Below are 25,970 nucleotides of genomic sequence, written 5' to 3' on the forward strand. Positions count from 1 at the left end.
TAAAACATGCATAGAACATTGTGTAAAAGTATCATAAAGTCTAAAAATGTTGAATTACCCACAATCCTGTAGAAACAGAGCCAAACGGCACAATTAAATATTTATATCTTGCAAAAACTTAATAATTCTATATCAGCACAAACAGATAAATCAAGGGTTTTTTCCTCAAATATCAGTGTCTGACTACTACTTTATTATTTTAAGTAAATACATAAAACATAATAGAATCAAGCAAGAAGAACGTATTTCATAAATGTTAGATTTACTTTAAAATATTAAGTAATCATGACTTGCAAAATCTCTAGAACTTTAGATTAGCAGAACAAACAAATAATGTTGTAATTACTTAACAACCTGATATTTGTTCACAGTACATTAAATTATAAGAACTTGTATTGACATATGAGTTAGTACCACTTGTATGAATTGAGTTCTACTGACCGTTTGAGTAGCCAGTAAACAATTTATTTAATGAGTTTTGCAGTTACATTTTACAGCGTATACAGATAATGAAAAAGCACCCTCGATAGAAAATTCAAGGAACGTACATGTCATTTGCATTATCATGAGCAAAGTCACTGTAGCTGATCATTTTACTTGTGAGAACCAGGAGCACAGGCTGACTAGGCTTTGCTGTACTGCAACCAAAGCCTGCCAGCAGCCTACCTATCCACTGTGTCAATTACAATGTAGAGAAACGAATATAAGCTATCTTTCAAAGTCATCCATATTACCGGAGATTCATCTTATTTCATTTACATTTTAGTCATGTAGCAGAGGCTCTTATCCAGAGCGACTTACAGGAGCAATTAGGTCAAGGGCACATCAATAGGTTTTTCACCTAGTCGGCTCAGGGATTCAAACCAGCAACCTTTCAGTTACTTGCCCAATGCTCTTAACCGCTAGGCTACCTGCCGCCTATAATTATTTCTAACTATTTCTATGGCGGAGTTTATGGAAGATTCCAAAACCTGGGAGAGAACAATAGATGGTGAAGTCAAAGATAGGCCAGTGGTTTCCATCTGTGGAGAAGTTTTCCCTAAATCAATGATTATGACAAATCCAGCTCCAGAACCAGCAACGGAGCCAGCTGGTTAATCTTTTGAATGTGGTGTAGTAATAATAAAAAAAAAAACAGACAACAACGGATAATATTAGATGGCTAGATAAGGTTATCAAGATACACTACATGACCAAAGTATGTGGACACCTGCTCGTCGAACATCTCATTCCAAAATCATGGGCATTAATATGGTGTTGGTCACCCCTTTGCTGCTATAACAGCCTCCACTCCTCTGGGAAGGCTTTCCACTAGATGTTGGAACATTTCTGCAGGTACTTGCTTCCATTCAGCCACAAGAGCATTAGTGAGGTCGGGCACAATGTAGGGAGATTAGGCCTGGCTCGCAGTCGGCGTTCCAATTCATGGGTTTGGGGTTGAGGTCAGGGCTCTGTGTAGGCCATTCAAGTCCTTCCACACCGATCTCGACAAACCATTTCTGTATGGACCTCGCTTTGTGCACGGGTGCATTGTCATGCTGAATCAGGAAAGGGGCTTCCCCAAACTGTTGCCACAAAGTTGGAAACACCGAATCATCTAGAATGTCATTGTATGCTGTAGCATTAAGAACTAAGGGGCCTAGCCCGATCCATGAAAAACAGCCCCTGACCATTATTCCTCCTCCACAAACCTTTACAGTTGGCACTATGTATTGGTGCAGGTAGCGTTTTCCTGGCATCCGGCAAACCCAGATTCATCCGTCGGACTGCTAGATGGTGAAGCGTAATTCATCACTCCAGAGAACGCATTTCCACTGCTCCAGAGTCCAATGGCGGCGAGCTTTACACCACTTCAACCGATGCTTGGCATTGTGCATGCTGATCTTAGGCGTGTGTGCGGCTGCTCTGCCATGAAGCTCCCGAAGAACAGTTATTCTGCTGACATTGCTTACAGATGCAGTTTGGAACTCGGTAGTTAGTGTTGCAACCGAGGACAGACAATTGTTATCACTTCAGCACTCAGTGGTCCCATTCTGTGAGCTTGTGTGGCCTACCACTTCGAGGCTGAGCCGTTGATGCTCCAAGACGTTTCCATTTCACAATAACAGCACTTACAGTTCACCAGGGCAGCTCTAGCAGGGCAGACATTTTACGAACTGACTTGATGGAAAGTTGGCATCCCATGACGGTGCCACGTTGAAAGTCACTGAGCTCTTCAGTAAGGCCATTCTACTGCCAATGTTTTTCTATGGAGATTGGATAGCTGTGTGCTTGATTTTATACACCTGTCAGCAACGGGTGTGGCTGAAATAGCCAAATCCACTAATTTGAAGGGGTGTCCAAATACTTTTGTATAAATAGTATAACTAGCTAGCTAAATAAGGTTAGCATGCTAGTTAGCTAAACTGAGCTGTCAGTGCCCTATTTGTTGATGTTTGTCAACTCCACATGGAAATTCCCACACCCAATTCTTGAATATGTATAAGTAGCCGTCGTCATTCTTCGGAGGTGGAACCTAAATGTGCAATTCCTCTCTAGGACAGGAAATTCCGTAGAAATAGTGTTGGCAACTTCCTTTTGGGGGGTCCTTTAAACATTATTTTCTACATACTACACAGAGTGTCACTATTCACCAGCAAAAAAAGCTTTTAAGTACTTCTCTCCACCCATTTGTGTAATTTACAGGAAGGAGACCTCATATTTTCAATGTAGAGAAGTCACTTAACATTCTATAGGGCTAGTGGATTTTGATTTCACTGGTTATGAAGGTTGCTTTTGTTGAAAAGTGCTGTAATTTACCACACCATTACATCAGGAATACGTTTTACTAACTGAAAATGGAATACAAAGGATTCTCTGCCTCGATTTTCTACCTTATTTTTTTTTTATTTTCCTGCTTTTGTTTGCCCTTCACATTTTCTTAACATTACAGAATCAATTAATGTTTTATGGCAGAATGTAATTGTCTCTTGTAGAGTTTACTTAACTCGGTGGAACTTGATGTTCACCAGATTAATTATTGTAGAAATGCACTGACCAAATTTAGCTTGGTCAAAGAGTTTGTCTTTTTGGGGGGCAGAGCTCATTAGAATAATACCCACCATGCTTTACAACCGTACATTTGGACATTTACATTTACATTTTGATCACTTAGCAAAAATGATCAAGAATGACTACAGTCAATGCATTCAACTAAGGGAGGGAATTATTGAGAAATTCGTTGTAGTCTCTTGGTTCAGTTGAATGTACCTTAAACCCTGCTGGCTTTAAGCAGATTGATAGTCAATCTGCCATCTGCAGTGACCGTACAGCATATAAAGCGATGCTGCCTCCGCAGAAGTCAGAGCATTCATACTTCTTCAAATCAAATCAAATCAAATGTTATTGGTCTCATACACATATTTAGCAGATGCTATTGTGGGTGTAGCGAAATGCTTGTGTTCCTAGCTCCAACAGTTTTAGAACACCTACTCATTCAAGGGTTTTTCTTTTTTTCTAAAAAAGTTTACATTGTAGAATAATAGTGAAGACATCAAAACTATGAAATACACATATGGAATCATGTAGTAACCAGAAAAGTGTTGAATAAATCAAATATATTTTATATTTGAGATTCTTCAAATAGCCACCCGTTGCCTTGATGACAGCTTTGCACACTCTTGGCATTCTCTCAACCAGCTTCATGGGGTAGTCACCTGGAATGCATTTCAATTAACAGATGTTTCTTGTTAAAAGTTAATTTGTGCAATTTGCGGAATGTATTTATTTCTCAATGTGTTTGAGCCAATCAGTTGTGTTGTGACAAGGTAGGGTTGGTATACAGAACAAAGCCCTATTTGGTAAAATACCAAGTCCATATTATGTCAAGAATAGCTCAAATAAGCAAAGAGAAACGACAGTCCATCATTACTTTAAGACATGAAGGTCAGCCAATACCGAACATGTCCAGAACTTTGAACGTTTCTTCAAGTACAGTGGCAAAAACCATCAAGTGCTATGGTGAAACTAGCTCTCATGAGGATTGCCACAGGAAAGTAAGACCCAGAGTTACCTCTGCTGCAGAGGATAAATTCACTAGAGTTACCAGTATCAGAAATCGCAGCCCAAATAAATGCTTCACAGAGTTCAAGTAACAGACACATCTCAACATCAACTGCTCAGAGGAGACTGTGCGAATCAGGCCTTTGAATTGCTGCAATGAAACCCTTACTAAAGGAAACCAATAATAAGAAGAGACTTGCTTGGGTGCGAATGCATTGGATGATATTATATCAGAATAGCTTTCTTAGTGTGTTAGTGGTCTTTTTCTTTACTGCTTCTTTATCCTATTGATGATGAGGGGTTATGTAATGACATCAATATTCACTTTTTAATGCCTTTTCAGAAGGGATATTCTTTCAATTTCGTTATTGGTTTGTATAAAGTTAAGGATGCTATGCCAATCATGGAGTGTATTTTCATTTTCCTTTCTATGGTATCCCCATTGCCTAATACATTTTTCTTTAAGTACATAGGCTACATTTCCACTTTTCAGCACCTGGTCAGTGGACAGCGACCTAACCATCTAATAATATGGATTATGCATCGTTGAATTTTATATGGGCCGTTGATATAGCTTATCTATTTTGTTGTTGTTGTTGTTATTCGGCAGACAGTGGCAAAAGTATGGAAATGTTGAATTTACTTTTCCTATCTTCTAATTTATGATTACATAACGAGTTGATTATTCACAACTATTGGTTTTCCTCTCCTCTCTTGCTAAGCCATAGGAAACGTTCATCCTACTTCGCACAACCTAAGGATAGGGGGAAATATTGAACAATATGTTAAATGACGTGGGCCAGTGTGAATTGTGATTGCTGTTTTCTGTAAGAACTCAGGATGTCGCTGTTTACCATAAGGAGAATTACAGGCACTTCTCCACCCACTATTGGATTATTCAAAGGAGTAATAGGCTATATTGCATCACTTTCAACGAAGAGCAGTCGGATAACATTCGTTTTGATATTCCTTTTGAGAGGCTAATATTGTACTCTTACGTTGCAGTATCATATCGACTAGTATTGAACTCTTATGTTGACACTTGGTTTTAATCATCCAGAATGGGGTTCACAGGATTTTCGTTTTCTACGTTTCTGTTCCGCCTGGCTTTTTGTCATTGCCTGATGCGCATCAGCAATGGAGACTTTAGCTATTCTATTCCAGAGGAGATGAAACGCGGATCGGTGGTCGGACATCTAGTTAAGGATCTGGGGCTGGATGCTAAGAGACTTTCAGGTCGTAAAGCTCGTTTGGATATGAATGGTAGTCGTCAACGTTACTGTGACATTAATCTGAATACTGGAGATTTAGTTGTGGCTGAAACAATAGACAGGGAGGAGCTGTGTGGTCCGAAAGTGTCTTGTTCTTTAAAATACGAGCTTGTGCTGGAAAAACCTATGGAATTACATCGCATAACTGTACAAATACAAGATATAAACGACAATTCACCACGGTTTCCCAATGCACGTGTTGATCTAGAAATTCGGGAATCTGCTGTCAAAGGTTCACGATACCCCTTGGAGGAGCCTCATGACTCTGACATAGGATTAATTGGTATACAAAGCTATTCACTGGAGAGGAATGCCTATTTTACTTTGGACGTTCAAACGAGCTCAGACGGAGGAAAATATGGCGAGTTAGTGTTAGAAAAAGAGCTAGATCGAGAACAACAACAAGAGGTGACGTTATTACTTACTGCTGTTGATGGTGGGACTCCACATAGATCTGGTACTGTAGTTATACACGTTACTGTGTTGGATGATAACGATAATATTCCAGTGTTTAGCCAGACAGTAAGTAAGTTTGCCTGAAAATTGTCCAACAGGGACTGTTGTAGTTGCAGTTAGTGCTACTGATGAAGACGAAGGAGCAAATGGAGAAGTATCATATGAGTTCAATCGTATTTCCGATAAAGCAGCTAAACTGTTTTGCATCGACAAAAAGACTGGCGAGATTAATTTGCAGGGTCCCATAGATTATGAAGAAAATACCGAATACGAAGTGCGTGTCCAGGCAAAAGATGGGTCTGGCTTAGCTGGCAATGCAAAAGTAATGATAGAAATCACCGACCTAAATGACAACGCACCGGTGATATTGATCAAATCCTTTAACAATCCCATCCCTGAGAATGTGTTACCTGGTACAGAGGTGGGGATCATAAATGTACAAGATGAAGATTCAGAGGGAAATAGACAGGTCCGCTGCTCCATTCAACAAAATGTTCCTTTCAAATTAAATCCCTCAATCAAAAACTACTATTCTCTGAAAACAACAGGTGAACTAGACCGTGAGATAATATTAGATTATAACATAACTATCACTGCCACTGACGAGGGGTCTCCACCTTTATCCTCCTCAAAGATTATTCATTTATCTGTATCAGACGTGAATGACAACCCTCCTGTGTTTGAAAAACAGTCCTACATCGCCTATGTGACTGAAAATAAGAAGACTGGCTCCTCTATGTGTTCTGTAGAGAGTATAGAGATATTGTTATCCACGTCGGCACCAACGATGTTAGGATGAAACAGTCAGAGGTCACCAAGTGCAACATAGCTTCAGCGTGTAAATCAGCTAGAAAGATGTGTCGGCATCGAGTAATTGTCTCTGGCCCCCTCCCAGTTAGGGGGAGTGACGAGCTCTACAGCAGAGTCTCAGCACTCAATCGCTGGTTGAAAACTGTTTTCTGCCCCTCCCAAAAGATAGAATTTGTAGATAATTGGCCCTCTTTCTGGGACTCACCCACAAACAGGACCAAGCCTGACCTGCTGAGGAGTGACGGACTCCATCCTAGCTGGAGGGGTGCTCTCATCTTATCTACCAACATAGATAGGGCTCTAACTCCTCTAGCCCCACAGTGAAATAGGGTGCATGCCAGGCAGCAGGCTGTTAGCCAACCTGCCAGCTTAGTGGAGTCTGCCAATAGCACAGTCAGTGTAGTCAGCTCAGCCATACCCATTGAGACTGTGTCTGTGCCTCGACCTAGGTTGGGCAAAACTAAACATGGCGGTGTTCGCCTTAGCAATCTTATTAGGATAAAGACCTCCTCCATTCCTGCCATTATTGAAAGAGATCGTGATACCTCACATCTCAAAATAGGGTTACTTAATGTTAGATCCCTCACTTCAAAGGCAGTCATAGTCAATGAACTAATCACTGATCATAATCTTGATGTGATTGGCCTGACTGAAACATGGCTTAAGCCTGATGAATTTGCTGTGTTAAATGAGGCCTCACCTCCTGGTTACACTAGTGACCATATTCCCCGTGCATCCCGCAAAGGCGGAGGTGTTGCTAACATTTACGATAGCAAATTTCAATTTACAAAAAAAAATGGCGTTTTCGTCTTTTGAGCTTCTAGTCATGAAATCTATGCAGCCTACTCAATCACTTTTTATAGCTACTGTTTACAGGCCTCCTGGGCCATATACAGCGTTCCTCTCTGAGTTTCCTGAATTCCTATCAGACCTTGTAGTCATAGCAGATCATATTCTAATTTTTGGTGATTTTAATATTCACATGGAGAAGTCCACAGACCCACTCCAAAAAGTCTTTCGGAGCCATCATCGACTCAGTGGGTTTTGTCCAACATGTCTCTGGACCTACTCACTGCCACAGTCATACTCTGGACCTAGTTTTGTCCCATGGAATAAATGTTGTAGATCTTAATGTTTTTCCACAAAATCCTGGACTATCGGACCACCATTTTATTACGTTTGCAATCGCAACAAATAATCTGCTCAGACCCCAACCAAGGAGCATCAAAAGTCGTGCTATAAATTCTCAGACAACACAAAAATTCCTTGATGCCCTTCCAGACTCCTTCTGCCTACCCAAGGACGTCAGAGGACAAAAATCAGTTAACCACTTAACTGAGGAACTCAATTTAACCTTGCGCAATACCCTAGATGCAGTTGCACCCCTAAAAAACGAAAAACATTTGTCATAAGAAACTAGCTCCCTGGTATACAGAAAATACCCGAGCTTTGAAGCAAGCTTCCAGGAAATTGGAACGGAAATGGCGCCACACCAAACTGGAAGTCTTCCGACTAGCTTGGAAAGACAGTACCGTGCAGTACCGAAGAGCCCTCACTGCTGCTCGATCATCCTACTTTTCCAACTTAATCGAGGAAAATAAGAACAATCCAAAATTTCTTTTTGATACTGTTGCAAAGCTAACTAAAAAGCAGCATTCCCCAAGAGAGGATGGCTTTCACTTCAGCAGTAATAAATTCATGAACTTCTTTGAGGAAAAGATCATGACCATTAGAAAGCAAATTACGGACTCCTCTTTGAATCTGCGTATTCCTCCAGGGCTTAGCTGTCCTGGATCTGCACAGCTCTGCGAGGGCCTGGGATCGGGAGAGACACTTAAGTGTTTTAGTACTATATCTCTTGACACAATGATGAAAATAATCATGGCCTCTAAACCTTCAAGCTGCATACTGGATCCTATTCCTACTAAACTGCTGAAGGAGCTGCTTCCTGTGCTTGGCCCTCCTATGTTGAACATAATAAACAGCTCTCTATCCACCGGATGTGTACCAATCTCACTAAAAGTGGCAGTGATAAAGCCTCTCTTGAAAAAGCCAAACCTTGACCCGGAAAATATAAAAAACTATCGGCCTATATCGAATCTTCCATTCCTCTCAAAAATTTTAGAAAAAGCTGTTGCGCAGCAACTCACTGCCTTTCTGAAGACAAACAATGTATACGAAATGCTTCAGTCTGGTTTTAGACCCCATCATAGCACTGAGACTGCACTTGTGAAGGTGGTAAATGACCTTTTAATGGCGTCAGACCGAGGCTCTGCATCTGTCCTCGTGCTACTAGACCTTAGTGCTGCCTTTGACACCATCGATCACCACATTCTTTTGGAGAGACTGGAAACCCAAATTGGTCTACACGGACAAGTTCTGGCCTGGTTTAGATCTTACCTGTCGGAAAGATATCAGTTTGTCTCTGTGAATGGTCTGTCCTCCGACAAATCAACTGTACATTTCGGTGTTCCTCAAGGTTCCGTTTTAGGACCACTATTGTTTTCACTATATATTTTACCTCTTGGGGATGTTATTCGAAAACATAATGTTAACTTTCACTGCTATGCGGATGACACACAGCTGTACATTTCAATGAAACATGGTGAAGCCCCCAAAATTGCCCTCGCTAGAAGCCTGTGTTTCAGACATAAGGAAGTGGATGGCTGAAAACTTTCTACTTTTAAACTCGGACAAAACAGAGATGCTTGTTCTAGGTCCCAAGAAACAAAGAGATCTTCTGTTAAATCTGACAATTCATCTTGATGGTTGTAAAGTCGTCTCAAATAAAACTGTGAAGGACCTCGGCGTTACTCTTGACCCTGATCTCTCTTTTGACGAACATATCAAGACTGTTTCAAGGACAGCTTTTTTCCATCTACGTAACATTGCAAAAATCAGAAATTTTCTGTCCAAAAATGATGCAGAAAAATTAATCCATGCATTTGTTACTTCTAGGTTAGACTACTGCAATGCTCTACTTTCCGGCTACCCGGATAAAGCACTAAATAAACTTCAGTTAGTGCTAAATACGGCTGCTAGAATCCTGACTAGAACCAAGAAATTTGATCATATTACTCCAGTGCTAGCTTCCCTACACTGGCTTCCTGTTAAGGCAAGGGCTGATTTCAAGGTTTTACTGTTAACCTATAAAGCGTTACATGGGCTTGCTCCTACCTATCTTTCCGAGTTGGTCCTGCCGTACATACCAATACGTACGCTACGGTCACAAGACGCAGGCCTCCTAATTGTCCCTAGAATTTCTAAGCAAACAGCGGGAGGCAGGGCTTTCTCCTATAGATCTCCATTTTTATGGAACAGTCTGCCTACCCATGTGAGAGACGCAGACTCGGTCTCAACCTTTAAGTCTTTACTGAAGACTTATCTCTTCAGTAGGTCATATGATTGAGTGTAGTCTGGCCCAGGAGTGTGAAGGTGAACGGAAAGGCTCTGGAGCAACGAACAGCCCTTGCTGTCTCTGCCGGGCCGGTTCCCCTCTCTCCACTGGGGTTCTCTGCCTCTAACCCTGTTACAGGGGCTGAGTCACTGGCTTGCTGGTGCTCTTTCATGCCGTCCCTAGGAGGGGGTGCGTCACTTGAGTGGGTTGAGTTACTGACGTGATCTTCCTGTCTGGGTTGGCGCCCCCCCTTGGTTTGTGCAGTGGTGGAGACCTCTGTGGGCTATACTCGGCCTTGTCTCAGGATTGTAAGTTGGTGGTTGAGGATATCCCTCTAGTGGTGCGGGGGCTGTGCTTTGGCAGAGTGGGTGGGGTTATATCCTTCCTGTTTGGCCCTGTCCGGGGGTTTCTTCGGATGGGGCCACAGTGTCTCCGGACCGCTCCTGTCTCAGCCTCCAGTATTTATGCTGCAGTAGTTTATGTGTCGGGGGCTGGGGGTTAGTTGGTTATACCTGGAGTACTTCTCCTGTCTTATCCAGTGTCCTGTGTGAATTTAAGTATGCTCTCTCTAATTCTCTCGTTCTCTCTTCTCTCTGAGAACCTGAGCCCTAGGACCATACGTCAGGACTACCGGGCATGCTGACACCTTGCTGTCCCCAGTCCGCCTGGCCTTGCTGCTATTCCAGTTTCAACTGTTCTGCCTGCGGTTACGAAACCCCTACCTGTCCCAGACCTGCTGTTTTCAACTCTTAATGATCGGCTATGAAAAGCCAACTGAGAGACCTGAGCCCTAGGACCATACGTCGGGACTACCGGCCGTGGTGACTCCTTGCTGTCCCCAGTCCGCCTGGCCTTGCTGCTATTCCAGTTTCAACTGTTCTGCCTGCGGTTATGGAACCCCTACCTGTCCCAGACCTGCTGTTTTCAACTCTTAATGATCGGCTATGAAAAGCCAACTGAGATTTATTCCTGATTATTATTTGACCATGCTTGTCACTTATGAACATTTTTGAACATCTTGGTATGGTTCTGTTATAATCTCCACCCGGCACAGCCAGAAGAGGACTGGCCACCCCTCATAGCCTGGTTCCTCTCTAGGTTTCTTCCTAGGTTTTGGCCTTTCTAGGGAGTTTTTCCTAGCCACCGTGCTTCTACACCTGCATTACTAGCTGTTTGGGGTTTTAGGCTGGGTTTCTGTACAGCACTTCGAGATATTAGCTGATGTACGAAGGGCTATATAAAAAATAAAATAAAATTGATTGTTACTGCCAGAGACCCAGACTGGAGACAGAACGGCACAGTGGTCTATTCTCTATTGCCCAGTGAGGTCAACGATGTTCCGGTGTCCTCATTTTTATCCATCAACGGAGACACAGGGGTGATCCATGCTGTGAGAGCATTTGATTTTGAGCAGTTTAGGAGCTTCAAAGTCCACATTGTAGCCAGAGACAATGGTTCTCCACTCAGCAGTAATGTGACTGTGAGTGTCTTCATAACAGATGAGAATGATAACTCTCCCCAGATATTATACCCTGCTCCAACAGGGAACTCCTTGATGACTGAGATGGTCCCCAAAGCTGCTCTGGCGGTGTCCCTGGTTTCCAAGATGATAGTTGTTGATGCTGACAACGGAAAAAATGGGTGGATTTCATATTAGATCGTGAAATCGACTGATCCAGGACTTTTTACTATTGTTCTTCACAGACGAGAGATCAGGCCAAAGTGGGACATTTCTGAATCAAATCACATCAAATCAAATGATAGTTGTCACATGCGCCAAATTCAACAGGTGTACCGTGAAATGCTTACTTATAAGCCCTTAACCAACAATGCAGTTCAAGAAATAGAGTTAAGAAATAAACTAAAGTAAAAAATAAAATATGAAGTAACACAATAAAATGACAATAGCGAGGCTATATACAGGTGGTACCGGTACCGAATCAATGTGTGGGGGTACAGGTTAGGCGAGGTAATTTGTACATGTTGATGGGGGGGGGGGTCAATGTAAATAGTCCGGGTGGCCATTTGATTAATTTTTCAGCAGTCTTATGGCTTGGGGGAGCCTTGGGGGTACCGCTTGCCATGCGGTAGCAAAGAGAACAGTCTATGACTCCGGTGACTGGAGTCTTTGACAGTTTCTTGGGCCTTCCTCTAACACCGCCTAGGATTTAAGTCCTGGATGGCAGGAAGCTTGGCCCCAGTGATGTACTGGGCCATTCGCACTACCCTCTGTAGCGCCTTACGGTCGAATGCCGAGCAGTTGCTATACCAGGCGGTGATGCAACCAGTCAGGATGCTCTCGATGGTGAAGCTGTATAACTTTTTGAGGATCTGAGGACCCATGCCAAATCTTTTCAGTCTCATGAAGGGGAAAAGGTGTTGTTGTGCCCTCTTCATGACTGTCTTGGTGTGTTTGGACCATGATAGTTTGTTGGTGATGTGGACACCTAGGAACTTGAACCTCTCGACCCGCTCCACTACAGCCCAGTCGATGAATGGGTGCATGTTCATCCCTCCTTTTTCTGTGGTCCACGATCAGCTCCTTTGTCTTGCTCACTTTGAGGGAGAAGTTGTTGTCCTGGCACTACACTGCTTGGTCTCTGACCTCCTCCCTATAGGCTGTCTCATCGTTGTCGGTGATCAGGTTTACCACTGTTGTGTCGTCAGCAAACTTAATGATGGTGTTGGAGTCGTGCTTGGTCACGCAGTTGTGGGTGAACAGGGAGTACAGTAGGGGACTAAGCACACACCCCTGAGGGGACCCCGTGTTGAGGATCAGTGTGGCAGATGTGTTGTTGCCTGCCCTTACCACCTGTGGGCACCCCGTCTGGAAGTCCAGGATCCAGTTGCAGAGGGAGGTGTTTATTCCCAGGGTCCTTAGTTTAGTGATGAGTTTTGTGGGCACTATGGTGTTGAATGCTGAGCTGTAGTCAATGAACAGCATTCTCACATAGGTGTTCCTTTTGTCCAGGTGAGAAAGGGCAGTGTGGAGTGCGATTGAGATTGCGTCATCTGTGGATCTGTTGGAGCGGTATGCGAATTGGAGTGGGTCTAGGGTTTCCAGGATGATGGTGTTGATGTGAGCCATGACCAGCCTTTCAAAGCACTTCATGGCTACTGACGTGAATGCTATGTGGCGGTAATCATTTAGGCAGGTTACCTTCGCTTTCTTGGGCACAAGGACTATGGTGGTCTGCTTGAAACATGTAGGTATTACAGAGTCAGTCAGGGAGAGGTTGAAAATGTCAGTGAAGACACTTGCCAGTTGGTCCACGCATGCTCTGAGTACACGTCCTGGTAATCTGTCTCGCCGAATCTGACAGAATGAAGCGGAGCCTTGATATATCAGTGAAAGATAAGGGACAGCACTCTCTCTCTCCACAAGTTGTGATGTGTATTTACTCACATCAGATAACTTGGCTGAAGATCCAGAACTGAAAGACATGGCTTATGAGGACAGTTCTAACTTCCTATCTGATCATCGCACTGGTCTCTGTTTCCCCTTTTTTTCTGACTTTCATTATTCTCATCCTGGCGGTGAGGTTCTGCCGTAGGAGAAAGCCTAGAATGATGTTTGATGGAGCAGTCGCCATTCCCAGTGCATATTTCCCTTCCAACTATGCAGAGGTGGAAGGAGCTGGAACTCTCTGTAGTTCTTACAATTATGATGACGCACACCTGACCACTGGATCACGCACTAGTGACTTCAAGTTTGTCAGATCTGACAATGACAGCACGCGTCCTGTTGATCTTACACTGAAGAGGTGTCAAATTGAGTGTTTAGGAGAAAGTATGCTCACTCTTAAAGACGCGGGGCAGTCTGATGTGAGAAATTAAGCCTACATACAAAAAAAGGCTTAAAAAAGGCTGCATAAAGTGTTTTCATTCTCCATCTTTTGATAACGTCATACAGTCCTATATGTTTCGCTCTGAACTTTTATCGTTTATTCTTCTTGACACAATATCGCGTATACTGAGCGTTTTTAATATAGTCATTATGCCTACAGCTGATATTGTGAAAGACTCAGATTTTGGAGTTTCAGTGGTTATTCTCTGTTTTGGGTGTGAGATCGAAAGACTGCTGAATGACTCGTTATAAGTATAATTACATTCGTTTTTTACTCCCATATTTCTTCACCATTTGCTTAGCATACTATTTTAGTATGCTTGGAAATTATTTCACTTCAATAATGTCTACCTGTCAAGACATCAATATTGTGTACACATTTTCTAGCACGGTTAGACTGTAGTCTACATTTTTTTTTATCTATTAGCCTACTTCAGTTATTCTTAGGCCTACGTACTTGTTTCAAGGAAACACGTTTCAGCACCGTGATGTGTGGACAGCACCACTGCATTGCAGCACTGATATGTGGGATATGAAGTTGGGTTGTGAATAAAAGTTGTTATAATTATCTTATTTGTATTTTAGATAAAGGTGTTGCATTGTGTGTGTGCATTTTGTCTGAGAAGTGAATCAAGTGTTTTGACATTGGATGCGTTACTTATTTTTATTTTTTATTTTAGAATCAAGTCTGGGCAGCTGATGTGAGTATGCTTATTTCCAAGATATTTTCCGTGTGTATTTACATCTTTGTTTATGCCAACTAAGACAAAAAATATAGAGAGTTTGTTATTCTCTGCTTATTATAGGCCTACTTGTGATTGCAGTTTTGGAAAAGTACTCCATGTGTCGCTATTCACCAGCTAAAGCCATTCGATATATTTCCCAACCCATTCCCGCTGCATTAGCAAAGGGAGAGACTAATTTTATAACAGTGTAGGCTAGCGAAAGATCACATCCCTTGGACGAACGTAACACTTAGGCCTGTTGACTAAGTTGCTTTTAGCGTTTCTCTCTTTCAAATAGTTTGCATTTGACCACTGCATAATATTGGAATAACCTTTGTTCTTTGAAAATGGAATATAAGGGATTCTCGTTCTCTGCCTCGAATTTCTTCCTGGCTTTGTTTCTTTTCCTGCTGCGCACCAGCTATGGAGACGTGACCTATTCTTTTCCGGAAGAGATGAAACGCGGATCTGTGATCGGGAATATAGGCAAGGATCTCGGATTGGATCCAAAACGACTGTCCGTTCGAAAAGCTCGCCTAGAAATGGATGGTAGTAGCACACTCTATTGTGACATTAACCTAATCACTGGCGACCTGATTGTTGCTGAGAGAATGGACAGGGAGCAGCTCTGTGGCAGAAGGGTTTCGTGTGTATTGAAATATGAAATGGTGCTCGAGAATCCTTTAGAATTACACCGCGTCGTTCTTCAGATACAAGATATTAATGACAATTCACCACAATTCGCGAACGATCGTATTACGTTTGAGATCAGAGAATCGGCAGATAAAGGCGCCCGATTTGTGGTTAATCAGGCTCACGATGCAGATATAGGACTGAACGCCGTTCAAAGGTACACACTACAAAGGAACAGCCATTTCAGTTTGGCATTGCATACCAATCCTGGTGGGGTAAAATATGGCGAGTTAGTATTGGAGAAAGAACTGGATAGAGAAAAAGAGCAGGAGGTGACGTTATTACTTACTGCGGTTGATGGTGGGACTCCACAGAGATCTGGTACTGTAGTTATACACGTTACTGTGCTGGATGCTAATGACAATATTCCAGTGTTTAGGCAGAACGTTTATAAGGTCAGTCTGCCCGAAAATTCTCCCTTTGGCACTGTAGTAGTTACTGTAAGCGCCACAGATGCTGACGAGGGACAAAATGGGGACGTGATGTATGAATTCGGCCCCATCTCCAATGAATTGAATGACTTGTTTTCTCTTGACCCCAAATCTGGAGACATCAGCATAGCAGGACAGGTGGATTTCGAAAAGGAGTCGATATATGAATTGAGTATCCAAGCCAAAGATGGCTCAGGTTTGACATCCTTTGCCAATGTGGTCATAGAAATTAAAGATGTGAATGACAATGCACCAATAATATATATCAAATCGCTTAGCAATCCAATCCCTGAGAATGTTTTACTTGGTACAGAGGTGGGCATCATTAATGTACAGGATAAAGACTCTGGGGGAAATAGACAGGTCCGCCTCTCCATTCAACAAAATGTTCCATTCAAATTAAACCCCTCGATCAAAAACTATTATTCTCTGGTAACAACTAGTGAACTAGACCGTGAGATAATATCAGATTATATCATAAATATCACTGCCACTGACGAGGGGTCTCCACCTTTATCCTCCTCAAAGATCATTAATGTATCTGTATCAGACGTGAATGACAACCCACCTGTGTTTGAAGAACAATGCTACAGCTCCTATGTGACTGAGAATAACAAGCCTGGCTCCTCTATGTGTTCTGTTACTGCCAGAGACCCAGACTGGAGACAGAACGGCACAGTGGTCTATTCTCTATTGCCCAGTGAGGTCAACGGTGTTCCGGTGTCCTCATTTTTATCCATCAACGGAGACACGGGGGTGATCCATGCTGTGAGAGCATTTGATTATGAGCAGTTTAGGAGCTTCAAAGTCCACGTTGTAGCCAGAGACAATGGTTCTCCTCCACTCAGCAGTAACGTGACTGTGAATGTCTTCATAACAGATGAGAATGATAACTCTCCCCAGATATTATACCCTGCTCCAGCAGGAAACTCCTTAATGACTGAGATGGTCCCCAAAGCTGCTCTGGCGGGGTCCCTGGTTTCCAAGGTGATAGCTGTGGATGCTGACTCTGGACAGAATGCGTGGCTTTCATATCAGATCGTAAAATCGACTGATCCGGGAATTTTCACTATTGGTCTCCACAGCGGAGAGATCAGGGCACAGCGGGACATTTCTGAATCTGACAGTATGAAGCAGAACCTTGTTATATCAGTGAAAGATAACGGACAGCCCTCTCTCTCTACAACCTGTGATGTATATTTACTCATATCAGACAACTTGGCTGAAGTTCCAGAACTGAAAGACAGGGCTTATGAGGATAGTTCCAAACTAACTTCCTATTTGATCATTGCACTGGTCTCTGTCTCCACCTTTTTTCTTACTTTCATTATTCTCATCTTGGCCGTGAGGTTCTGTCGGAGGAGAAAGCCTAGAATTATGTTTGATGGAGCAGTCGCCATTCCCAGCGCGTATTTCCCTCCCAACTATGCAGAGGTGGACGGAGCTGGAACTCTGCGTAGTTCTTATAATTATGATGCATACCTGACAACGGGCTCACGCACCAGTGACTTCAAGTTTGGCAGATCTTATAATGACAGCACGCTGCTGGCTGATCAGACACTGAAGAAGAATCTAAATGAACCTTTTGGAGAAAACATAATCACGTCCAACACCGTGGGTGATTGTGAGGTGAGATTTCACAGCATGTGAAAAACTGAAATGCTTTTGATCCAGTTGTGCATATATGAAGCTGTGTAACTATCCATGTGCATATATCCTATGAAGCTGTGTAACTATCGTTTTGCATACCCTATGAAGCTCTGTAACTTTCGTTGTGCATACACCATGAAGCTCTGTAACTATCGCTGTGCATACCCCATGAAGCTGTGTAACTATCGTTGTGCATACCCCATGAAGCTATGTAACTATCGGTTTCTTGTTGATCTTGTGCTCTTTTCATAGTTAAAGTTTTTAGTTATGTAGCCTATTCATACTTCTTCCCCCTCTTCTTGCTATATCATTATTCTCAGTTGTAGGCTAATCTTATTTCACAAGTGTTTACTCTTTGTACCTCGAAACGGCTTCTCTCTAATTTGATTCAGTGCCATTTTGTCACTAATATTCTGAGAATGTATTCATACCAACCATCATCCGATTTCAATGTGACCCAGTAGCCAACAACACAGGTAGGCCACTTTCAGCACCATGGACAGCGACCCTTTCGGCATTTAGTCTGTCTCCACACTGCAAACAAAAACTGCAATGAGTGAAAGGCGTGAGATATGTTTGAATACGTAAGTTACATTTGAATGCATATTTTTTTTCCTGTAATGACATTTGGAAATACTTTGTGGACTTTATATTTTGAAGGTTGCGGTTACTTTACGTTGTTTATCAGGCCAAACAGCATTTGATTCGATTTAAATGTTGTTGCCTCGTATGGGCTCAGCTAGGACGGCAAGAGGTTCGTTGAAAATTCAGTTTTCAAGAACATGCATTTAGAACGGTATTTTTTGACATAATGTGATATTTAAAATTGTATCTATGAACATAATTTACCCCTGCATAGTTTTGTTTTCGAATGCGTGGCAGCCTTTCCTCGATAAATTTGGTTGTAGACTTAAACATGCTTTTCTGCAGTTTTGTGAAACTACACGTAGTGTCGCTATTCACCAGCAATAGCTTTTAAGTATTTCTCTCCACCCATTTGTATAATTTAAAGGGAGGAGACCTCATATTTTCAGTGTAAGGGAAGTCGCTTGCTTAACATGTTATAGGCTAGTGGATTTAGCTTTCAGCCGTTATGGACGTTTGTTTGGTTGGATAGCGCTATAATTTACCACACCATTGCATCGGGAATACGTTGTATTAACTGAAAATGGAATGCAAAGGATTCTCTGCCTCGATGTTCTGCATGGCTTGGTTTATTTTCCTACTGCCTACCAGCTATGGAGACGTGACCTATTCTGTTCCGGAGGAGCTGAAAAGCGGATCTGTGATCGGAAATATAGCCAAGGATCTGGGGCTGGATGCAAAACGAATAATGTATCGAAAAGCTTCGCTTAGACGCTGATGGTAGCAGGAAACGCCATTGTGAAATCGATCTGAATACTGGTGATTTGGTCGTTGCTGAAATAATGGAGAGGGAACACCTTTGCGGTAGAAGGATTTCATGCAACCTAAAATATGAGATGGTTCTGGAGAATCCTTTAGAATTACATAACATAATTCTGCAGGTACAAGATATTAATGATAATGCTCCACAATTCTTGGAAGATGTGTTGCAGTTGGATATCACAGAGTCAGCGGTTAAAGGGGCTCGGTTTGCGGTTAACCAGGCTCATGATGCAGATATAGGGCTGAATTCTGTTCAAAGCTACACAATACAAAAGAACGACCATTTTAGTCTGGCGGTTCATACCATTCCCGGTGGGGGGAAGTATGGCGAGTTAGTGTTAGAGAAGGAATTAGATCGAGAACAACAACAGGAGGTAACATTATTACTTACTGCGGTTGACGGTGGGACTCCACAGAGATCTGGTACTGTAGTTATACACGTTACTGTGTTGGATGCTAACGATAATAAACCAGTGTTTAGCCAGAATGTCTATAAGGTCAGTGTACCTGAAAATTCTCCAATAGGGTCATTAGTGGTTACCGTGACGGCAACAGATGCAGACTAGGGGGCAAATGGAGAGGTGACGTACGGATTTGGCTCCATCTCAGATGAAGTGTATCAATTATTTTCCCTTAATCCCAAAACAGGTGATATTAATGTAGCTGGATTTCTGGATTACGAAAATGAGTCAATTTATGAATTAAGTATTCAAGGCAAAGACAACTCAGGGCTGACGTCATTTGTCAACGTAGTTGTTGATATTAAAGATGTGAATGATAATGCACCAATAATATTTATCAAATCTCTTAACAATCCCATCCCTGAGAACGTGTTAGCTGGTACAGAGGTGGGTATCATTAATGTACAGGATAAAGACTCGGAGGGAAATAGACAGGTCAGCTGCTCCATTCAACAAAATGTTCCTTTCAAACTAAACCCCTCAATCAAAAAATACTATTCTCTGATAACAACAGGTGAACTAGACCGTGAGATAATATTAGATTATAACATAACTATCACTGCCACTGACGAGGGGTCTCCACCTTTATCCTCCTCAAAGACTATTCATTTATCTGTGTCAGACGTGAATGACAATCCACCTGTGTTTGAAGAACAATCCTACAGCTCCTATGTGACTGAAAATAACAAGCCTGGCTCCTCAATGTGTTCTGTTACTGCCAGAGACCCAGACTGGAGACAGAACGGCACAGTGGTCTATTCTCTATTGCCCAGTGAGGTCAACGGTGTTCGGGTGTCCTCATTTTTATCCATCAACGGAGACACGGGGGTGATCCATGCTCTGAGAGCATTTGATTATGAGCTGTTTAGGAGCTTCCAATTCTACATTGTAGCCAGAGACAATGGTTTTCCTCCACTCAGCAGTAACGTGACTGTGAGTGTCTTCATAACAGATGAGAATGATAACTCTCCCCAGATATTATACCCTGCTCCAGCAGGGAACTCCTTGATGACTGAGCTCGTCCCCAAAGGTGCTCTGGTGGGGTCCCTGGTTTCCAAGGTGATAGCTGTGGATGCTGACTCTGGACAGAATGCGTGGCTTTCATATCAGATTGTGAAATCGACTGATCCGGGACTTTTCACTATTGGTCTCCACAGCGGAGAGATCAGGGCACAACGGGACATTTCTGAATCTGACAGTATGAAGCAGAACCTTGTTATATCAGTGACAGATAACGGACAGCCCTCTCTCTCTACAACCTGTGATATGTATTTACTCATGTCAGACAACTTGGCTGAAGTTCTAGAACTGAAAGACAGGGCTTATGAGGATAGTTCCAAACTAACTTCCTATCTGATCATCGCACTTGTCTCTGTCTCCACCTTTTTCCTGACATTCATTATTCTCATCCTGGCCGTGAGGTTCTGCCATAGGAGAAAGCCTCGAAATGTTTGATGGAGCAGTCGCCATTCCCAGCGCATATTTCCCTCCCAACTATGCAGAGGTGGACGGAGCTGGAACAATGCATAGTTCTTATAAATTATGATGCATATCTGACAACGGGCTCATGGACCAGTGACTTCAAGTTTGTCAGATCTTACAATGACAGCACGCTGCCTGCTGATCCTACGCTAAAGAGGAATCAAATTGAGTGTTTGGGAGAAAGTATAATCACTCTTAACGATGTGGGCGAGTCTGAGGTGAGATATGAAGCATGCATGTAATAGTTCACAAAAAGCTTTATGATATTCCATAACAATTGTCATGCATTGTCCTGTGACAGATTTGGATAAGGTCATTAAGTTTTAAGTGACCATAGCTATATGTTTTACTCTGAACTTCTATTGTTAGTTATGGTTGACACCACATTGCTTACACTGAGATAAGCTTGGCATTAGGCCTTCAGCTGATGACATTGTTAAGTCGAGGACTCAGATGTTGGAGAGTTGCATTTACAGTAGATCTTCTCTATTTTGGGTTTTGAGATCGGTACACTGTAAAAATATGATTCTGGGGTGAATTGAAATGTACAAAAAAAGCATATACTTCATAAAAATGAGTTCAAGTCGTTTTAATGATTTGTTAATTTAATTTGACAAAAAAATACATACATATATTTTATGAGGATGACCAAATAAATAGAAAAATTGAGTGATTTAATTTACTACATTTCAATAAATGGAGTAAATTTTAATAACAATAATAATATTTCTCTCAATTTAATAATTTTTTGTTCTTGCAACAACCTGCCGGTTTTTAGAGGATTGTGGGAAATTCAACATTTTAATGACAGAGGCAAATTCATCATCACACAATAATTGCAGTTCTACCTCCAGCTACTGCAGGTGGATTGAACACTCAGCTCGACATTGCCTGTCAAAGTGGATTAAAATGGTAAATGATCAAATACATTAAACAATGTTAAACACCAAGTGTTTTTGAAAGACTAATACTGTATGTTGTGTTTACTAAATATTTGTGTGATATCAACTCATATTTAATCATGTTATCAGTAAATCCAACACATTGTTATGGCTTTTATTAATTCATTGGATTTACTTTATTTGTGTAAATCCAAACAATTTATTTAAAACATTTAGTCAAAAACATAGGAAGTTACATCTACTAATAATATTAAATGTCTTCTTGTTGCCCTAATTTTTAAAGTAGATTCAACACTTCATTTTGTACAGTGTACTATATAAGTACATTCCTTTTTACTCCATATTTCTTTACCACTTCCTTCCTTACCATGGTATTTTAGCATGCTGGGAAATTCTTTCACTTAAATAATGTCTACCTCTCATACATCAATATTGTGTAGCCTACTTATTGCCTAGCATGGTTACTTAGCCTACGTTCTGTGATCTATTAGCCTACTTCTGTTATTAGGCCTAAGTAAGTTTCAAGAGAACACGTTTCAGAACCTTGATGTGGACAGCGCCACTGCATTACACAGCATTTATATGTGTGATATGAAGTTGGGTTGTGAATACCAGTGAATTATTTGATAGTGGACTACTTGTTATTTCAGATAAAGGCGTTTTGATTTTTGTGTGAGAAGTGAATCAAGTCTTTTGACATTGGATGAGTTGTTATGGTGAATTTAACTTTCGTTATTTGAGAATCAATTGGGGCAGCTGATGTGAGTAGGGGCATATAGGCTTATTTCCTAGAGACTTTCAGTGTGTGCTTGCATCTTTGTTTTACTAAACTAACAAATATTATCAGTTGGTAACACTCAGGAAAGTTTTATTCTCTGATTTTTGTAGGCCGACTTGTGATTGCAGTTTTGGAAAAGTACTCCATGTGTCGCTATTCACCAGCTAAAGCCATATTTCCCAAACCATTCCTGCAGTAGGCTATAGGCAAAGGGGAGAGACTAATTTTAATACAGTGTAGGCAAGCGAAGGATCCCATCACTTGGTAGAACGTAACACGTATTGACCCAGTCGCTTTTTTCATTCCCCCCACCACTTAAAATAGATTGTTTGATCACCGTACTATTGGAATAACCTTTGGTATCTGAAAATGGAATGTAAAATATTGTCGTTCTCTGCATCGATGTTGGCTTTGTTTCTTTTCCTGCTGCGCACCAGCTATGGAGACGTGACCTATTCTTTTCCGGAGGAGATGAAACGCGGATCTGAGATCGGAAATATAGCCAAGGATCTCGGACTGGATCCAAAAGGACTGTCTGTTCGGAAAGCTCGCCTAGAAATGGATGGTAGCAACACATTCTATTGTGACATTAACCTGAGCACTGGCGACCTGGTTGTTGCTGAGAGAATGGACAGGGAGCAGCTCTGTGGAAGAAGGGTTTCGTGTGTATTGAAATATGAAATGGTGCTCGAAAATCCTTTAGAATTACACCGCGTCGTTCTTCAGATACAAGATATTAATGACAATTCACCACAATTTGCGAATGATCGCATTACCTTTGAGATAAGAGAGTCAGCCGTTAAAGGCGCTCGATTTGCGGTCCATCAGGCTCATGATGCAGATATAGGACTGAACGCTGTTCAAAGCTACACACTACAAAGGAACGACCATTTTAGTTTGGCCGTTAATACGAAACCTGGTGGGGGAAAGTATGGGGAGTTAAAGTTAGAAAAAGAGCTAGATCGAGAACAACAACAAGAGGTGACTTTATTACTTACCGCGGTTGATGGTGGGACTCCACAGAGATCTGGTACTGTAGTTATACACGTCATTGTGCTGGATGCTAATGATAATGTCCCAGAATTTAGCCAGAACATCTATAAGGTCAGTATACCTGAAAATGCTCCCCTGGGTACAGTTGTAGTGACTGTAAGTGCCACAGATGTTGACGAGGGACAAAATGGTGAAGTGATGTATGTATTTGGCCCCATTTCAGATGAATTGAATGAATTATTTTCTCTAGACCCTAAAACGGGTGACATTACTTTATCTGGACAGATGGACTTCGAAAAGGAGTCCGTTTATGAAATGAGCATACAGGCCCAGGACAGTTTGGGGTTGACGTCCTTTGCCAACGTTGTCGTCGAGATTACAGATGTAAATGACAATGCCCCGGTTATATCTCTTAAATCTTTGACCAATCCCATCCCTGAGAATGTGTTACCTGGCACAGAGGTGGGGATAATTAATGTACAGGATATAGATTCGGAGGGAAATAGACAGGTCCGCTGCTCCATTCAACAAAATGTTCCGTTCAAACTTAACCCTTCTATTCAAAAATATTATTCTCTGGTCACAACAGTTGAACTAGACCGTGAGATAATATCAGATTATAACATAACTATCACTGCCACTGACGAGGGGTCTCCACCTTTATCCTCCTCAAAGACTATTCATTTATCTGTGTCAGACGTGAATGATAATCCACCTGTGTTTGAAGAACAATCCTACAACGCCTACGTGACTGAAAATAACAAGCCTGGCTCCTCTACGTGTTCTGTGACTGCCAGAGACCCAGACTGGAGACAGAACGGCACAGTGGTCTATTCTCTATTGCCCAGTGAGGTCAACGGTGTTCCGGTGTCCTCATTTTTATCCATCAACGGAGACACGGGGGTGATCCATGCTGTGAGAGCATTTGATTATGAGCTGTTTAGGAGCTTCAAAGTCCACGTTGTAGCCAGAGACAATGGTTCTCCTCCACTCAGCAGTAACGTGACTGTGAGTGTCTTCATAACAGATGAGAATGATAACTCTCCCCAGATATTATACCCTGCTTCAGCAGGGAACTCCTTGATGACTGAGATGGTCCCAAAAGCTGCTCTGGCGGGGTCCCTTGTTTCCAAGGTGATAGCTGTGGATGCTGACTCTGGACAGAACGCTTGGCTTTCATATCAGATTGTGAAATCGACTGATCCGGGACTTTTCACTATTGGTCTCCACAGTGGAGAGATCAGGCCACAGAGGGACATTTCTGAATATGACAGTATGAAGCAGAACCTTGTTATATCAGTGAAAGATAACGGACAGCCCTCTCTCTCTACAACCTGTGATGTATATTTACTTATATCAGACAACTTGGCTGAAGTTCCAGAACTGAAAGACATTACTTATGAGGACAGTTCCAAATGGACTAAATTTTTAATCATCGCACTAGTCTCTGTTTCCACCTTTTTCCTGACTTTCATTATTCTCATCTTGGCCATGAGGTTCTGCAGTAGGAGAAAGCCTACGATGTTGTTTGATGGAGCAGTCGCCGTTCCCAGTGCCTATTTCCCTCCCAACTATGCAGAGGTGGATGGAGCTGGAACGCTACGTAGTTCTTACAACTATGATGCATACCTGACAACGGGCTCACGCACAAGTGACTTCAAGTTTGTCAGATCTTACAATGACATCACGCTACCTGCTGATCTTACCCTGAAGAAGAGTCAAATTGAGTGTTTGGGAGAAAGTATAATCACTCTTAACGACGCGGGGAATACTGAGGTGAGATTAGAAGCCTATTTTCAGTATTGATTGACCTTTTATGTTAACAAATGTATTGAGATGACCACAAGTCTGTCAGATGTTTGAATGTGATCACTGTGTTGTTGGCTTATCAGACACTGCAACGTTTTTTAATTGACTGAATTCAGGAGGCTCCACTGGTAATATGTGCATTCCAAGCAGAATAAACAGGCTACATCCCCCTATGGTTTTTGGCGAGGGATTAAACAATATTTTTACTAAAGCGTCTAATGCCAGGACATGATGCTATATCTACAGACTTAGTTGATGACTTTCTAATGCAGGATACATGTTTACAAGTTTGAAGTGCTCCGTTTGTCATTTTAAACGCATAATAGGCTACCAGTTTAACTATTTGAAGTGCTGCGTCTGTAATTATATAGGCCTATAATAGGTCATATAGCCTGCTGCTATAATAAATCAACACGTTGATGTCGTTTATTGGATAGCAATTTGCAGCACTAAATTAGGAATTCTCTACTGTTGGTGCAACAGATAAGTGGGCTATTGCGTCAGTAATGTTTCAGCACTGGACAGCGACCAGACTTTAAGGATCTGGCAATAGAGTATCCGAGATTAGGGTAACCTTTTCAGTCATTGAATAATATGCAATGTATATATTATATTATTATATTATTTCGATTGTTTTGGGTGGATTTTAAAATATAGGCCTAAATAACATCGCCTATCCTGTTATCCTAAACTACATTGACATTTTCTTTGATTTTCCTCAGTTGCTTCTGAATGATAGACTTTGCCTAAGTCGTTAAGGCTCTCACAAAAAATAGTATTGACTGATGCAAAACTGGTGATTTGTTCTGGCTGACTT

The 25,970-nt window shown here is 41.9% G+C and overlaps 2 protein-coding genes and 2 pseudogenes across 10 annotated transcripts in view; all 4 read left to right on the forward strand.

Annotated features, from left to right (window-relative positions):
* Positions 1-25,970, forward strand: part of LOC121579882 (protocadherin gamma-C5-like) — a 189,514-nt gene that overhangs the window by 49,384 nt on the left and 114,160 nt on the right. Inside the window, exon 2 of one of the 9 annotated variants that reach the window (XM_045224378.1) lies at positions 14,503-14,523. The exons of 7 other annotated variants lie outside the window; for them this stretch is intronic. In XM_045224378.1, coding sequence (XP_045080313.1) covers positions 14,503-14,523 — 21 coding nt within the window. Of the gene's footprint in view, positions 1-14,502; positions 14,524-22,738; positions 25,121-25,970 lie in introns of those variants that run through there. One more of the 9 variants, XM_045224386.1, reaches the window with a different exon arrangement.
* On the forward strand, positions 5,157-13,812 carry LOC121578893 (annotated as a pseudogene).
* LOC121578894 (protocadherin gamma-A11-like) lies at positions 14,771-17,321 on the forward strand. Its single transcript, XM_041893210.2, has one exon. The coding sequence runs from the start codon at positions 14,895-14,897 to the stop codon at positions 17,319-17,321; it is 2,427 nt and encodes an 808-aa protein (XP_041749144.2). The 5' UTR covers positions 14,771-14,894.
* On the forward strand, positions 18,505-21,109 carry LOC121578895 (annotated as a pseudogene).

This window comes from Coregonus clupeaformis, chromosome 13 (genome assembly GCF_020615455.1).
Source record: "Coregonus clupeaformis isolate EN_2021a chromosome 13, ASM2061545v1, whole genome shotgun sequence".
Classification (NCBI taxonomy): domain Eukaryota; kingdom Metazoa; phylum Chordata; class Actinopteri; order Salmoniformes; family Salmonidae; genus Coregonus; species Coregonus clupeaformis.

Bases quoted from the DNA above. Each gene is read 5' to 3' on its own strand.
- LOC121578894 (XM_041893210.2), top strand. From the start codon at position 14,895: ATGGAATATAAGGGATTCTCGTTCTCTGCCTCGAATTTCTTCCTGGCT.